Genomic DNA, 18484 nt, shown 5'->3' with positions numbered 1-18484 from the left:
ATGAAAGAAAAGGGCTGTGTGGTATTTCCACTGGTGTATGTTTTCCTTCTATGATTTAAATTCCTCTGCAGTCAAACATTGCAGGCTGGATTACAAGCCCGTTAACAGCCTCTCAAATACTTAGAGCTTGTTAAAATGGCTCCCTGTTGGGAGGGACATGACACTTATTGGCTTGCTGCTCCATATATTAAACTGTGGAAGGCTAACCACGGGGTTCATTGTCTCTTTTCTTTTATTTCTCTCCTTGCTTTAGCTCATTTTCTCTACTCCTTCATCCCTTTTCTTCTCGAGCCATCTCCCAGGAGACTTTCCATCACAGCTGCTGTCGCACAGAGTAAAACTGTCAAACTTAAATTGCCCCCGCCGCTCTCCTGACGTTCTCTCTGCCCCACTTTTTTCTGCTTTCACCCTCTTGTAGAAAGTGAAAAAAGAAAATACACAACCTCAAAACAAAAAGAGACGAAATGTGGGGTCATGCTACGTGCACGGTTCAATCCTGTGACATTTTGTCAGACAGAAGTCGACGCTCGGAGTACACGTGTCAGACCTGAACAATACGCTTTCTTTCACCTGTGGTCAGTGTCTCCTGTGCCTGAGCTGACGAACGCCTCGCCGCTCCCCCGCCCCAGCAGAGCAGCTTAGTGCTTGATGGAACAGGAGTGTGTGGCTGTTAAAGGCCAGCGTGGAGGGAACCAGGCGAGTGTGAAGTCAGGTACAGCTTTAAAAGAGCACTCACGCTTGGTCAGCCTAGCGTGAGCTCTCTGAGGTTCGATCTGACTGCAGAGGTGGAAAACTAAGAACTTGAACTTGTGCTGCTTTAGTTACTCAAAGAAAAATGAAACTTGATTTTCAGAAAAGAGAATCTTGAGAGAAGAGTTTTGTCTCCAAATAACTCACCGGTTCAAAGTAAACTATTTTATGAAATGTTCAATTTACCCTCTTCCCTCCCAGTTTTTTTTGTACACATGAATTGAAGCCTTAAAACATTATATTTTCATATTTTTTAAAGAATGTTTCTACTCAATTACATAAATAAAGCCCCTTGGACTCTGTTTACTAATCATACTAATTATAATAATCATTACCAATTCGCATAACAAGAAGTATAAGCAACACACCAAAGAACGTATATACGAATTTCATGAATATATATTATTTTCAATATTATAATTAATTAATCATTGTCATTATTATGTTGTTAGTCTATTTTATTTTCAATTTTTTTTTAATTGGGTTGTGATTTTTTTTTAAATTTTATTTTAATCTGGATTGTTTATTTTTTATTTATTTATTAAATTTCTCTGCTTTGACTAACCTTATCTTTAAATCTTGAAAATGAAAATGAAAATTTAAAAAAAATAAATAAATAAAAAAAAAGAGGTTTTGTAGAGAGTCTTCAGAGTGTTAATTAGCACTATATAAATAGAGGCTTATTGATTGAGAGTGAAGCTGCAGCGTTAACGAGCATTAACGAGCTACACCTGTCAGGATTCACTGTACCTGACCCACAGATTCTTATCATTATAAAGTATAATAGGCATAATAAATACAAAAGAAAACATCTAAGCTTTTTGGTTTTATGGATGGAGTCTGGTAGCCTGTATAGTAGATTACACCAATATTTTCAAATAGCTGAAAATCTGCTGGTCTTCTGCTTCCATTGTATGGCTTGATTAAGGAAACCAAATCCCTCTTTGTGATTACATAAGGTTATAGATAATTTTTTAGGTGTTGCTTAATTTGCAGAGCCAAACACTGAACAATCCTGCATGCTGAACCTGCCCCAAGAGGCAACCTCCAACCATGAGAAACGAAGCTTTTGCAGAAGTGCTAAAAGCTGCATTTCTCTGAGGGCACGGCCATCCAACCATAATCCAGGCTGTACTAATACACTAGTCATCTTGCTTGGTCCTAAGTGAGGTCGCCACAAGAACTGCTCCCCCTGGTGACTGGCTGCAGTATAGGTAAAAAAAATCTGTCTCCCCAGTCATTCCAGATGGGCTGTGGTCAAACATTGAAAAATTAATACACCTCGTAGAAATGTTTCTCATGTTTGAAAATATTACTTGTATTCAGGTCCTCTTCTCTCTAATATTTTCATTTACATTAGTTATAAGAGGTCAAAAATGAAGCTTAAGGTCACGTTTCACAATGATTGACAGCTGCTGTTCTTGTGTATTTTTTTGGAGATTGTAAAATATTTTGGGAGGGAGAGCCAAGAAGAGATTTGACTCTGGAAAGAAAAAAATATTCATATTTTTGTCACCCAGTTCTACTCAGGTTCTCCCATAGCCTCTACTGCTCAGACTCTGGTTGTACAACAGCTGCCAATGGCGGCGCCTGTGACGGGGGTATTTTGGCTTCAAAAGCATACAATGATAAACGGCGGAGCCACGCTGTCCACTTTATACACAGTCAGTGAGCCTCGCAGCTCAATCACACTACGCCAATATGAACCAGACTTCGTCAAGCGTCTGTTTACCCGAAGCGTGATTTCATCAGTCAACACAATGAAACACAGGGACCATTGCAACTAGTGACTTTTTGGCCCATGTCAAGTCTTTTTGGTCCGACACAGTCCTCTAACACCCCATCACCCCGCCATTGTCTTAAATTATCGTTAAAAGGAGCAGTCGCAGCAATCTATGTCATGAGTGCGCACTTGTGCTCTTGCATAAAGTGCACCGCACCAAAGCACCTGTCTAAAGCGTGCCAAAGAGGAGAGGTATACTGTGCCTAGGAATGGGTACCTTTCACATTCGAAACGATACGATTCCGATGCCTGGTACCTGGCAATCGGTACCGGTACTCAACAGTACCAATTTTCGATACTTTTTTGTGTTTATGTGGTAAAAAATATCAATTTGTTTGAAAATAAAATCTCAATTTTTTAACATTTAATATATTTATTCTTCAATATAAAACCTTGCAATGCTGTGTTCATGTCCAGCATGGAAAATCACTCACTCTACCACTTCCTCACAGTCACAAGGATGCGTTTAGGTACCTAAACATGGTACCTTTTGGTTCTACATGAATCGAAACCCGGTACTTTTGACAGAATTCGGTCGGTACCTATAATTCGGTACCCATCCCTAACTGTGCCTGAGCACAACTGAGCCTGAGCCGGACTAACTGGACTTTAGGGTTGAAGAGTACTTGGGTATGGTTTGGATGGCCGGTGTGACCACACTCTAAGATTCCACTAGAGGCTGACATATTTTTTTATGACACGTCATTTCTGAAGTTATGAACTCACACGTTTCTCCTGTATGAGAGCGTGGCTGACTTAGCTGACAGGTGAGCATCCTGTAGTCATCAGCAAAGAGGCTAAAGACCCATCTTTTTTACCATATCCTAACTAAGCTAGGTTGAGTCAGGAATGGGCTTTACACCTTGTATGCATGAAGCCAGGCATTTTCAAAAATCTCCCCTCTCATTTGTTTTTTTTTTTACTTAGTTGCACAGCATCTACCTGAAACCACGAAACCAGAGTTTTCCAAAATCTTCACTTTGGCCGGAGTTTTTAGAAAACATACTTTTTAGTGCTGGAAAAACTGCAGTTTCATGTGGATGACAGGCGTGTAAAAGCATACGTGGTTTCCAAAATACTCGGTTACGTGTGGACATGGCTTTAAACTCAGCATCAGAAACAAATGGGTGACATCATAAAAACTACTTTCATGCATTAGACAGTCTATGATCTGCCAGTGAATATAAACAGGGCTGATTACTGAAAGCATGGACATGATATCAGCCTGACACACAAACGTGTTCATGTTTGAACCTTCCCTTCCATCCAGGTGTTAAAAAGTCAAATTAAAAGTGATTAAAATCCCTAATGAGGCATTTTCTCCCAACTTTTTTTACAAGGTGAGGCAAAACCACTGATGTGTGTTTTCTCTCCCATTATGTCCTCTTCCCCGTTTCTCTTTTGCTCCAGCAGTGACACAGTCCTTAATATCCAGCTCGGCTATCTGTGAGACCATATGCCCACGGCAGGAGCCCTGAAGAGGCTGGCAGAGGGCCCACTCTCAACCAGCAAATAAATAATGGGCCATTATGTTCAATCATATGCTGAGCTATACAGGTCTACAGCTCGGAGCTGCAGTATACAGCAGGCAGGAGAACAGAGCCCGATACCAGGGCGTACTTTCAGTACGATGCTGATTTTTTACTAAAAAATGACTCAACTCCAGCTAATTAGCTGACACTACTCAGCTCAGCTCCAAAAAAAGATGCTTTTAAACAATTTTCAGCTTGAACAATGTTCGCTCATGAGCTACATGTTCTGTGTTTCACAAGCGTGAAAGCAGAAAAAGGAGGAAACAGATAATTCACAGTCAACAGTGGGAAAGTATTACATTTTTAATACCCTGTGTTACAGGAGACCCAATAACATCACAAGACCCCCCCCCAGAGAGCCTGACCATCCTTCCAACTGCCTGGGCTTAGCTGGATAATACAAACAACCTCCATCCATACATTTTCTATACCGCTTAACTGGAAAAAACTGAAATATTAACAAGTGTTTTTGTCTTATTTTCAGTAGAAAATGTCTTTTTAGACTTAATATGAGCCACATTCACCTGACCAGTCCAGAAACATGTCTTTTGTCAAGTTATTTGAAGGCATAAATGAGGTATGAATCGCTTGTAATAAGTATCTTTGTCTTTAAACAACTCAAAAAAGACATTTTTCTGGACTGAAAATAAGCCAAAAACACTTGATAAGATTTCAGTTTTTTAAGTGTTGTACTGTTCAGGGTCTCAGGTGGCTGCAGTTTAATCCAGCTGTCATTGGACAAGAGGCACCCTGGACTGGTTGCCAGTCAGTCACAGGGCTGACACACTCACAGACAGACAACCTTTCACACACACTTCTTTCTACGGACAATTTAAAGTAGGGATAGGCAAGTACCAATATGAGGTACCGGTATCGGGCCCATACCAGCCTTGTTTCAAGGTATCGGTACTTGTAAAGGCTGCCAAAACACAAAGCAAAAAAAACATACATAAGTAAGTCCTCCTCACCAGTAGTTGGTGCTACATTGCTGTTGTTTAACACCACAGCAAATTTGCATCTGGTCCTGTTCGGACAATATGAATGAACCAGGGACAGTTAACAGTTCAACTGTTTTATTTTGCACTTCAGTTTTTTAAAGAAAAAAAAATCTTAAGTTCTGACAGTTGTTTGTTGTTGGTTTTTTTTTCTTGTTTTTTGCACTTTTGTAAATTTATTAAAAACAATTCATATACTCAGAGATTTTTTTTTGCTTTACTTTGAACTTAATGGCAGAGTGGTTGTGCTGTCTTTGTTAGAAATGATCTGTCACTGCTTGTTGAAATTTGATGTATTAAAAGTACTCTGTTTCAGGAAGTGCTCAAAAGGGAGTACTTGTACTGGTATCAGTCTGAAAAAGTGGTTTTAAAGATCCCTAATTAAGGGTGTATTCACACCGGGATTGTTTGGGCCAGTTGTTCCAAAACAGTGAGCAGCCCCCCGAAAGTTCGGTTCTTTTAGGCATATGTGAACACAGCAACCGTGCTTGGATGTGGGACAAAACAAGCGGGTCAAGATCACCAAAAATAGGTGGTCTCGGCTCGCTTCCATTCGAGCCCTGTAGCGGTTCCTGTGCAGTGAGAACACAAACACCCCAGCAACAAGCACAACTGACTCATAACTGTGGCTCACACTGAAGTAATGGGGGCAATAATGAGCCTGGTTGATAACTGCGCAGTCAAAACAGTAGAAGAAGTAGAGAAGCCTGAAGAACAGAAAAAACGAGTCATGGCTCATGTGGAACAGCAAGGAAATAAATGCCACATTGAAAAAACTGCACATGATGTTGATAAAGCCCTTACTGGTACATGGGCCAGATAAACACTACAATGCAAACTAACCACAAAAGTTGTTGATGCTTCATGGCGGGTAAGAACATAATGAATGAACGAAGATGAGGAAACTCCCCATCTTCCGGCTATGATTTCGAACCAATGAGACAAAAAAATAGCGATCACACGTGAGATTTGTTTACAACTTTGGACAGCAACAGACTTTTTCCTTGAGAACACAAACGAACCAAGTGACAACTGCTCCAATTTTATCATTTTTGCCCCTGAATCAGAACAAAGCAAACAAGCCACAGGTGTGAATACACCCTTAGCGTTACCAACTGACCTGACGAGCATGTCTTTGGACTGTAGTAGGAAGCAGAGAGATGCACACATGCGGTGAAGCTGGAGGGCTGAACCTTGCGCAAATGTGCAGCACTCCAAAAAACCTTGAAATACAAAAAATTTGGCACCATACTCAAACCAATCTGTCCACTACACTCAGACAAAAAAAACAGATTGCAATCATTATTTTAGGACTGTAAAATTCGAATAATGCTGAATTTCAGTAGTTAAAGTTGCATTTCAAGTCATTTTTCAAGTCCTTTCAACAATCTGAAGCAGTTTTTACCAGTGTCTTGATTTGGGAATAAAATAAATTAAATTAAATCTACTTTATGCACTGAAACACCAGAATGGTCGCTTCACATTGTCTGATCCACAGGTCTGTGGCCCTGCATCTGTACGTTTAGCCTCCTTGCTGTATTTTTTATTTCATTTGACGCCAAGTAAGCATTACTTTTGACTCGTCATGAGCAGTTTTGGTGTTTTTAAAGTAAAACGTACCATTCAAAAGAAAAATGGTGATGTTTTTTTTCCATCATGATGGCGGAAGGAAGCGAAGGGACTCTGCAGCAGCTGAACTACAGCGTGACAAAAGGGACAAAAAAGGCTATGTGGTTAAAAATAAATCGAAACTGAAACCAAACAAAGGAGGCTGATGACGAAAGTGTCACAATCTGCTTCTGCAATTAACAAAAACCTGCTAAAGCGCAACTGAAAGAGGCAACAACAGATTTAACACATCCTCCAGAGGAAGGGGGGTGAGGTGACATCTTGTTTCCTGTTTTCCGACTCGTCTTTTTTCCTCCTTTGTTCATGGACAGATCATAGACACGCGTACAACATGAAGCAACAACACGGTTTCTGCTCCAAACCTTAGATGCAGTTGTGCTTGATTTGCATTTCCGTCTTCAATTACATTTCCTACAAGTCGCTTAAAATTCACTTGACACCTGAATGGGACACGACTTATGTTGTTGAGGTGGAATAAAGCTGCTGCTGAACTGTCGCTACAGGAAAATGAGAGCTACTCAGAACAATCGCTGCTTGTCTTTATGCCTGATTTGCATTTGAAAGCTTAAATGCATATATTAGATTGCTCTGTTCCTCTGAGGTAAAGATAGCAGAAAGAGGCCCGAGGTCAAGAGAAATTATAGTTTATTTTATTGGAGGAGTGGAGAGTGTTGCCTCATGCCTGAAACAAAGGGTAATTGATGCTACTGCTTACCTTGCATGCTGAAAAGGAGAGGACAGGAGGACTTAAATAGCACGCCACTGACGGCTGTCTAACACGGCGGCGTATTGATGTGACTCTTTGAGCTGCAAATTAGTTGAAGTGACAGAATAATGGACCAGAGTGTAAGGAAGGGGGAAATTTGAGGTGAAACAAAAGATTCTTTTATTTCTTTTATGCCCAGCAGAGCTCTGCTCTCTGTATCAATTATAGTTCCATATCAGCCAAATATAATCTATTTAGACCGATTTGTTATGCAAATAACCTGAAGAGCTTGGGTGGTGGAGTGTTTTATAATTTGCATGCTCTCTGCTTTACTCTGCAACTAAAACCAATTAATGCTTTGAACATGTCGGCGGTGGCAGCTGTTGAGGAGCAAAGTGATTGTAGGTACATGTTTGTGATGAAGGTGGTTCAGGTGTTGATTGACTGCTCTTCATATGAGCGCCGCAGCCACTTAGAGGGCTGTAAACAGCAGGCAGCTCCTGTCTGGTTCGCTCTCTTATTCACATTTTCTGTCTCCTGCACATTGAACACCGACACATTGAGTAAAAAACTGCAGTGATGAACCAAATTGTCTCAGATCTCTACGTTTTCAGCTGTGTGAGGATTTTGGTGCTCTTTGTTGCTCTTTTTTGTTCGCATCCGTCCAGCTCGTTTTCTGGGTAGTTTGACTATTCAGAGACGCCACTTACACAATCACATTTTCTGACATATTTTCTCTACACATTTTGTTTAAATCTGAACTCAAACTCTTTTAGGCTGTATTCAGACCAGAAAAGTCCTTTGGTCCACTTGTTTGGTCCGGACCAAACGCAGACTTTATTTTTTTCGTTTGGTGCGGTTCATATTCAGATTGTACTTTTTGCGAGTGGACTATATTCTGTAAACACATCCACGTGTGTGACGATCAGTGCTCTCATTGGACAGCACTGACAAAGGGCGGCACACAGAATACAGACCCAGAAATGGAGGTAAATATGTGTGTTTGTGCTCTTATTAGAGCTGCTAAATCATTTTCAGTTTCAAGAGCAGCTCCTTCAAAGCAGGCTTAACAACACCGTTTACAATTTTGTAACAGAGAAGACGAATGATTGCAGCAAGGAGACGCTATGCTCTGCGTGTCCTGACCCACAACATGCTAGCAACAGCGTGGCTAAACAGAAGACGGAGGATCAGGTATGAACCAAAGACGGTTAGGTTACGGTGGCTTTGTAGGCCCAAAAGGCGCATGTATCCTGTAGTTAGTTCTGATGGACCTTGGTTTGTATTCAGGCCTGCACCGGAGAACCACGAACTGCACCAGAGTTCGTTTGGAAGCGGACCGAGACCACCTCAAAAAGTGGGTCTGGGTCTGGTCCACACCAGGGTTCGTTTGTGTCTATTCACACCTGCATGAAAAGTCCAAACCAGCGTGGGAAACGAACCCTGGTCTGTTTAAAGTGGACCAAACAGTCCAGGTCTGAATACGCCTCTAGACTGTGGACCCCTTTACGTTTGGACGTTTTTCTCACTATCGTGACAACTATTAGCACAATATTAATACTATTTAATAATTTGCTGGGGCATGGAGGGTGGTCAACCCCCTTGTGGCCCCAAAAGACATGTGCTTAAGTGTCCTCTGTGCAAAAACACACATAATCGCCTTTTTGGATGGTTGAAATATGATAAACTGCATTCCTGGGTGGCAAAAACGCATGCTGTATGTGCCTTTTTTAATTCTTATCATCCCTGCCATTGAAAAAGTTGATGCACACCACTGTTTTTGTGTTGAGTTTTTTTTTTTTCCATTATGCTGCGCACTATAAAGTGATAGACACGTGACAATTACATGGGAATTGATCTCGTGGCACAAAACTCAATTAGGTTAGAGTACTGGAAAAAATAGCTAATTTTACTTGTGCAAGAGATCCCAGTTTGTTGCTATGCTTTTATTTTAAGTTATTTTAGGGGGATTTTTTATGCCTTTAATCAGATAGTTTGACCACAGCTCATCTGGAATGACTGGGGAGATGGATTTTTTGACCTATACTGCAGCCAGCCACCAGGGGGAGCAGTTTTTGTGGGGACCTCACTCCAAGCTGAGCAAGGTGACTTCATTTTTTTTTTTTCACAGACTATGGTCTTTCTACATGGTTGTTCAAGAAATGAGAAGCAACTCATTGCACCAGAAGGGGTTAAGTAACTTGTTGCCAGCTGAAAGATAATTGACTATGCAGTAATCATCCAATAGGAAGCTAGTACCTATTTGCTAAGTAAAATCCAGGTGGTGATTTTTTTTGGCCAGGCAGTGAATGTGATGTGCATTTTTTTGGGAAAGTATGGCTACTAATAAAGTCTGTGGACATCATCATTTAACTTTTTCACTTGGTCTGGCGTTAAAAAAGCAAACTAAAAACCAGAAAAATCAGAACTATTGAAGAATCACGATTTAAATTAAATGGGCACCCCAAAATCTTTGGAGAATGAAATTGGGAGAAAGCATATCATCCTAGCTCGCTAACGTAACCTCACTCTTCTTTTATTGAAAGACTCTTAAGTTTGGACAGACCACTGCAGAATAACTGCTGACTGTGGGTTGGAGTGAACATTACTCCTGTTTAGCTTTTTTCTGTTCTGTTGCTTCATGACTGAAAGTATTTTATCTGCTCTACTCCTTTATTTTCTTTGGTTAAAGATATTTTCATGTTTTATGGAAGGATTTTATTTTGCCTTCTTGTAATTTTATTTTTCCTTGCCTTTGAATTGCCTTGAGTACAAATTGTGCTCCACAAATAAACTTGCCTTGCCTTTTTCTTTTTGACAGTTCAGCTCCAGTGTCCACCATTACCACAAAATAAATCCAAGAAACTCTTTTCAGGCAGAGTAAAGGAAAGATTTTGCTTCTTACTGCTTAACTTTGCCACCCTGCTAAGTGTCAAAGGGACTTTCAGTTTACCGACTAAAGAAATATCATTTAGAAATAACAATTTCTCATTTCAACAGGCAAAGATATTAAAATCAGACTTAGTCGTGTTCAAACCTAAAGTTTTACTCCAAAGTCAGACAGAAAGAGGTCAAAATATGTTTCATTTCAACCTCTAGACTGTTAAATAACAATTAAAAATGAATAAGACAGAGCCAGACAGAGCCGGCCAACCCAAACACTTTGAATATTTCATCGTCTGGTCTTTGCATTGAGGCGACTTCTGTCTCCTTCGTTAAAGCTCTGACTGGGAACGGTCTGAATATGTTGTTCCCTCTGAGCTTCCAGAGGCCTTCACAGATTTACATCTTTGCAGATGATTTGCAGAGAACTTTCTGACCCCAAACATTTGGTTAGAAAAAAAAAAAAAAAAAAGTTTCCAAAAGTCTGCATTGAGAGCCGACATGACTCATCACTGATATGGGAAAGGGATTGTGGAGTTGTGTGAAAATTCACAGGCAAGGTGTTAAATTCATAGATAAGGATATATTTTCACACCAGCAGGATTTATTAATCACATCTCAGTAAACACTGAGCGTGTTGTGCTGGGGATGACTCTCTGAACAACTGAAAACTGTGATATTGAAGTCTGATAGCCTGTGGCTGCGGAGGCTGACTGATCTGAAATTGCCTCTTGATGCCCATTTCGCTGTGGGAAAAACAGACCCCACCACAAAAAAGGAAAAAAAACAGGACTCTGAGTCTCCCTGCAAAAAGGTAAATATTCCCAAAGGTCCCAAGTGCCTTAAGGAGGGAGCAAACCAAATTTATTCTGAAACAATTCAATTTTATATGGAGATAAATATTTTATTCTGAAGGAAAACCCTGAGGAGGAATAGACTGGGAAACAACGGCGTAAAAGCCTCGAGACTGGAGTGAAAAAATCTCCTCCGTGCTGCTACTTTTCCCCAGTTCAACTATCTGTCTGTCACATTGATAACCTGCCACCAGATGAATATAGAAACCACATCTTTAAAACATGAGCTCACAGGGAGAGCATGGAGCTGGGTACAGCATGAGTATATCTGTGTGTGTGTGTGTCTGCTTATCTCCACAGCAAAGTGTGTGATACGTTTCCTCCAGCAGATCATTTGTTCATCATGTGTTGCACTAAAACACACTCTGAACAAAGTCACAAATTGCAGCTTGTCATGTTAATACCAGTGTCTGAAGCAGGATGTGTGATGTTTAACCTTTAGCAGATGACAGATGGGGCCCGGCGTGTATGCGTCGAAGCTCCTCCGGGGGATCGGACAGAAATAGTTTATGTGTAGGAGCAGAAATAATATGTGCATGGTAATCATATGCAGACGTTCTGCGTGTAGACAGTGGAAGGGCAAACGTAGGTTTTCTAAATTAGGATCCAATCACAGCAGCAACTCTTGCATGAAGAAGTCAAAAGTCAACACTCAACACTGACACAAATCAGCAGTTTCACTGACAGCACGCCGCCGCTGCTACCGCTGCTGCTGCTGCTGCTGCTGCTGCTGCTGCTGCTGCTGCTGCTGCTGCTGCTGCTGCTGCTGACGGGGCGTTTGCTTCACACACAGATGACTTTGCCACCCCTCCCACAGGCTTGTTTGTGGGATATGTAGCACTTAGACCAAACAATATCCGCTGGGTCAGGGTTTGTATTGACTTTCAAAATTACAGGGTCAAATGCTGGATTACTCGGCTGCAATTTGGTCTCAGTGAAAGCTGTGAAACCTGAGGGGATGTAAGGTCAAAGTATTAGAGCTGCAATTTCAGGCTGCACAGATGACAGGAAACAGTTACGGCCACAAAATGTGTTCTTTATACTTTTGATTTTGAAAGCTAACTTTTTCCAGTCTCTTGGCAACGTTGCAGCACCTGCAGCCTTTCACACAGGCCATCAGGAAAGTATTTACAGCGCTTTTTTGACATCTTTAGAAATTTACAAAGACAACAGTCCCCGGCCCACCTCAAAATTTTGTTTAATGATCATGTGGAATTAAGTGCAATAACACAGGAAAAAAGTATTGAACACGCTAACTGAGACTCATCTAATACCTAGTGGAGAAGCCTTTGTTTGCAATGACAGCTTCCAGAAGCTTCTTGTATGTTTGAACTAATGGCCCACACTGCTCAGGTGTGATTTTGGCCCATTCCTCTGCACAGATTGTCTTTAAATCTGGAATATTCTTTGGTGCCCTCTGGTGAACCCTTTTCTTTACTTCTTTCCACAAATGTTCAATTGGATTGAAGTCAGGTGATTGACTAGGCCATTCTAACAGATTGATTTTCTTTTTTTGAAACCATTTGAGAGTCAACTTTGCTGTGTGCTTTGGATGGTTGTCCTGCTGGAAGGTCCAGCCACGTCTCATCTTCATCTTTTGGCTGATGTGCAGTGTCATTTCTCCTCCAAACATGGTCTCTAGTTTAGCCGTAAAAGTTCAGTTTTGGTCTCATCTGACCAGACGACATTCTCCCAGTATTCTACAGGCTTGTCAAGATGCTGTTTAGCAAACTTTAAACCAGCTTCAACATGCCTTTTCTTGAGGAATTGAGTTTTGCAGGCTGAGTGTCCATAGAGGCCGTGGCGGTGGAGTGCATTGCCTATTGTTTTCTCTGTAACAATTGTACCTGCTGCCTCCAAGTCTTTCTGGAGCACTTTCAGGGTGGTCATTGGCTTGTTGAGTACTCTTCTGACTATCTTTCTGACTCCCTGGTCAGAAATCTTCAAGGAGCTCCTGTGTGTGGCCTGTTGATGGTAAGGTGGTGCTTCTTCCACTTGTGAATAATGGCCCCAACGGTGCTGACTGGAATATTCAGGTGCTTTGATATAAGTCTGTAACCAGTTCCATTCTGATGCTGAGCAACAATCAGGTTGTGAATGTCTTCAGAGAGCTCTTTGCCTTTACCCATCATGAGGTGTGTGGTATTTAACTGCTTGGTGAAAAAACAACCTTTTTTATAGGACCATCAATTTGCTCTAGCCCAGCTGATGTTGGTTTGCACTAATTGGAAGTTCAAGTAATAATTACTGACAGATTTCAGGTGGTATGGTGCATTTCCTTGCCAAAGTATACAGCCTTTTCATGGTGGGTTCAATACTTTTTTCCTGTGTTATCGTACTTAATCCCACATAATCATTATTTATGGACCTGAATGTTGTGATTTCTTTTTATGTGTGGATTATTTGAGTTAATACCAATGTCTGGTAGAAATTTTATTTGAATTGCAGCTTTGGAAATAAATGTGATGAGAAATAAGTTGACGCGTTCAATACTTATTTTCCCCACTGTACATCTAAAGGGGTTAACTATTAATGCGTTATTTCTATAATTAAAAAGCACTATAATTTTTTACGTAAACATTTACCTCAACCTTGAAGGTTTTGAAACAGTCATTTTTAATAGCCTGTAATTATCACAGCGATCGCTAAGGTCATTGTAACCACAGTCACTACTCTCTCACCTCAGCTGATGTGTTTTCAACAGTTGTTGTTGCTTAATTATAAGGTGATGTTTACTACATTAAGCCCTCAGACATGTCGTTCTGAAATCCAGCGTAAGAAATACCACTGGCGTTGATAAAACTCTGTCTCATCAATCTAATCCAGCGAGTGTTTGTGTCAGCTGGCTTCACTTGGGAAAAGTTTTTCAGGTATAAGTTGGAGCGTATGCACGGAGCAGAGTTAACAGCAGTGACTGTGTCAGCAGAGGATCTGTTTTATCCCAGCAGACTCAGATCAGCTTGTATATCAGTTCATTAAGCAGCTACTTACCATGAAAAGACCAGCGTGACCACAAAACAACCCACCACCCACACGAGTACCTGTTTGTCTCTCCTCTACTCACCTCCTGCCTCTCCATCTCCCACACACACACTCACACACACATACTCACACACACTGCGTCCTGTTTAATCAAAAATAGGCCTGCCCTTCAACACATTTACATGTCTCATAATGGGGGAGCCTCACTACAGAGCCCGTCATTACGCGCACCATTAAAACACAGCAGCGGACTAATCTAGCGCTTCCATAAGGGACAGAAGAATAAGCAGCAGCAGCAGCAGAAGGAGGAGCAGGAGGAGACGCTGTAGAGGACAGAGGAGGAGAGGAAGAGAGAGGATGCTGCAGGGAAGCAGAAGGAGGAGGAGGAGGAGAGAGGCAAGCTGGAGAGGGGGGTGTGAGGCTGGAAGCTGGTGAGAAAAAGATGAAGAAAAATGAGGAGAAAATGGGGCAGTGGGAGAAATCTGAAGAGGAGGAAGGAGGAGGGAGCAGGAGATGCAGCAGGTGGAAACGATGCAACAATATGCAACACTACGAGCAAAAGGTATGACAGACTTTCAGAGGGGATGAAGAGGAGCAGAAAGATGGGTGATTCAGAGGAGAAGAAGGAGCAGAAGTAAAACTTGGGAGGGACAGAGGAGGATAGAGTTAATGATGCTTTTGTAAAAGAAGGAGATGTTTGGGAGGCAGGAGCAATGAAGGGTGATGCTTCAGGAGGAAACACTTTAAGGGACCAATAGGTTTAAGACTTGGGGGAGTAACAACTCGAGGAGGAGAGGTACGAGGTGGTACAGGAGGAGAGGCAACAATGAGTGTGTCCGAAAGGGAGGAAGAAGAGGAGATTTAGGTGTGGCCCATTTCTCCTTCCTTCAAAAAATGTCTCCGTCTGTTTCAAACGATGTCACCGTCACCGCTCACAAACTTCCATACGCCCCTTTCGTTGGCATTGCAGTTAACCAATACATCCACCAGGGGGAGCAGCCCAGAGTCAAAAGTTTATGACAACGAAACTCCAAGTATGGCGACTGTGGAGGAGGTATTAATAATGTGGTTCGTGAGGAAGTTAAATGCATTGCGAAAGTTCAGCCAGTGTTATTTCTTCTTCGTGTCTCACTAAAGCTTTGTAGTGGGTAGTAACAGCAACACTGCCCCCGTGGTTTCCAATGGTACTGCTCTGTTTGGTCCGTATCCATCAAGGGGCAACATCCGGTTAGTATAAAAGAAGACTATGCAGAAGTGATAAAAGTCGCTGTTCATCGAGAACCGGCTTGAGTCTGGCTGCAGAAAGACCACAAGTCACGTACACACCCAGCCATAGAAACAGACTTTTAAAAACATATTTACACCCTGGTTCAAAAAGTGGCTCAGGTCTAAAACACTGATTTCTCTATCCTCACACACTGTACGTTGAGTGAATTTTTTTCTAACTCGGCAGTTTAGAAGTTGTTAGCCCAAATGTGGCTGTGTCCACGGATTGGCTTCATTTCACGGTTTCAGGAACAGACAGGTGACATCGCAGAGGCTACGTCCATGTTTTATACAGTCTATGGTTTTCATAAGCTTCATGAAAACATGCAAAAATACAGAAGAAATCAACGCAGGGCACGGACAGAAGGCTCCGTCTGTATCCGCACGTGACGTTGAGCATATACAGGCCTTAAGGGGTTATTCTTGGAGTAGGAGATGATGTTAAAAGAAGAGGGGAGTAGATGATTTCTGAGGCAGGAAATACTTTGGAAAAATCAATAAAAGGACAACAAGTACTGGACGTTCATGGAAGAAAAATTAAGATAGTTTCTGACAGAAATTACGGATGTTTTGTTATTGTTAAATATAGTAACTCGTCGAATTTAAACCCCCTTTTTTATTTCATTATTATTATTATTATTATTATTATTATCATTATTATTATTATAATTATTATTATTATTTTATATATTATTTTATCAATATTATAATCATAATTTTAATTTTATTTATTTTTATTTAATTATTTAATTTTTTTACTGCTCTTTTCCTATTATTATTATTATTATTATTACTATTATTATTATTATTTTATTTATATTATTTTGTCAATATAGTTATAATTTTATTTTATTTATTGTTTTGATTTATGTATTTTATTACTGATATTTTCATATTTATTATTGTTATTAATATAATAATAATAATAATAATAATAATAATAATAATAATAATATTTTATTATTATTATAATTATATTTTCATCATGTTTATTTATTATTTTGATTTATTTCATTACTGCTTTTTTATATTTAAATTGATTTTAGGACATAGCACTCTAATAAGGTATATATTTAACATGTACTTGTATAGATAAAATAAATATAATTTTTTTGTTTGAGGTGGGGTTTTTTTTGGATGTTTTGTTTTGCTTTGTTTTGTTTATCTTTTATTTTATTTTATTTCATTTTTTTAAAGCACTTGCTTTTTATTTTATTTGTAAGAAAGGTGCTACATAAATAAAAGCTGACTGATTTGAAACTTCTGATATTCAGAGGTCCTTAAATTTTTTACCAAGTCTAAATGCAATGTACAAAACTATAAAATGATAACAAGAAGAGGACGTCAATGGAAGAAAAATTAAGACTATTCTGCAGAAATGACGCTTGATGCCTCTGCTAGACCTTGAGGAAACTTTAAGGGAACCAGGAAGGATGGTGAGGTAAACAAAGGAGGGAGTATCAAGAGAACAAGACCTCAAGAGGAGCAGCAGGAGGAGGAGGTAGAGTAGGAGGAGCAGAGAAAGCAGGATGAAGATGTAGGAGCAAGTGAAAGAAGTCTAAGGAGTAACAGGAGGACACGTGTAGGAAGAAGCACCAGAAGAAGCTACAGTGAAGAAAAGATAAGAAGAGAAACAGGAGAAAATGCTTGACGTGGAGGGATTACTGGTAGGTGATCATTAAGAGATCATAAAGAGGAGCAGTAGGAGGCGACATTTGTGGAAGAACAAGGATTTATTCTTGTGGAGGAGCAGCAGTAGGAGGTGTAATGGGAAAGCCGGAGAAGGAGGACAAAAACAAGCAACGTGACATGGTTGATGACAAGAAAGAGCAGCAGGGGATTCTTATAAAAGAGGAGCTGGGTAGATTCATGGGGTAGGAGCAACAGGAGGAGGCGTGAAAGAGGAGACAGCAGCAGCACAGGGTGGGAGAGGAGGTGAAGGTGGTAGGAGCATCACTTGATCTGGCTTTGTAAAGGAGGCAGGAGGTTTTGTTTGGTGGGAATCCACGGGGGAGAAGCAGCAGGTGATGCTCGGGGAGGAGAAGAAGAAGGGAGAGCAGGAAGCATAAGGAGGAGCAGCTGGTGTAGAAATGAAGCTTTGAGGGGAGCAGAGGCAGTGGGAGATGCTTGAGGAGAGGAAACAGGAGGTGCAGGGAAAGGGGGGCATGAGGTGATGAGGATGCAGCAGGAGGAGCAGGAGGTGATGTTTGAGGATGTGCAGAGGAAGTGTGCACCTGTGGGCTTTCATCATACTTCAGTTTGCTGCTTCAGGTGAGCAGGGTGCGCATTAATGAAGCCAGAAATCAAACTGATACCCCTACTTACCTTTCAGGGCTGTAACCATTGCAAATACAAAGCTAATTCATGCTTCAAACATTGTAGAATCATTAAAATGTCCTTACATTTAGATTTATTTAAAGCTTTGAGGCCCAATTCCTGTATTTAATCTTGTTAAAATGATGAAATACAAGAAAATAAATGTAGGAGCGTGAAAAACAAGCGTCATTTTGAACTATGTGCTTTTATATCTGTGACAGGAGTGCAATGTGATCCATTACCTCCAATGAAGCACATCCAAATTCCTGCACTGTCCAGAAATCCCTCTGCTACCTGCCAGCCTCAGATTTAACCCCAAACACACCCTCCTCAACTTCTCCAGATAAACAGAGCAGTGAAAAGAAACGTTTTGCTCTTTTTAAAGCTTTGCATACACAGCTGAGCAGCTCCTCTTTAAGTGTTCAATAATCCTGCAGAAGGAGCAGCTTTAATCACAGTTAGTGCAAACATTATCTCCTCACCCTGCACCATCTGAGCAGTGAGGATCACCCCTGCACACCTACCTTCCACCGCGCTGACCGAAGTCACCACACACAGGAGCACCGCAGCCACAGTGGCCGGCATGGTCCACATGTCTCCCCGCCTGTCCTCTCCCATTATCCGGCTGACAGAAAGAGCAAAAATCCCACAGAAGCACGCAGTATTCCTCCGGTGAGCAGTCACATCTCAGCCTCAAAGTGTGCCTGTGTGTTGGTGAGTGTGTGTGTGAGTGTGTGTGTTAACAGTGCAGTACCGGCAGAGTCAGCGGGGACTGGAGCTGGTGGATC

The 18484-nt window shown here is 41.0% G+C and overlaps 1 protein-coding gene across 1 annotated transcript in view; it reads right to left on the bottom strand.

Annotated features, from left to right (window-relative positions):
* LOC141789531 (ephrin type-B receptor 1-like) overlaps positions 1-18484 on the bottom strand; it is a 160094-nt gene extending 141610 nt beyond the window's left edge. Inside the window, exon 1 of the mRNA XM_074668981.1 lies at positions 18221-18484. Within this exon, the coding sequence (XP_074525082.1) occupies positions 18221-18314 (94 nt within the window). The 5' untranslated portion in view covers positions 18315-18484. The remainder of the gene's footprint in view (positions 1-18220) is intronic.

This window comes from Halichoeres trimaculatus, unplaced genomic scaffold (genome assembly GCF_033239565.1).
Source record: "Halichoeres trimaculatus isolate MK-OKI-2021-1 unplaced genomic scaffold, fHalTri1.1 fHalTri1_scaffold_4, whole genome shotgun sequence".
Taxonomy (NCBI): domain Eukaryota; kingdom Metazoa; phylum Chordata; class Actinopteri; order Labriformes; family Labridae; genus Halichoeres; species Halichoeres trimaculatus.
This window is presented reverse-complemented; position numbering and strand designations above follow the sequence as displayed.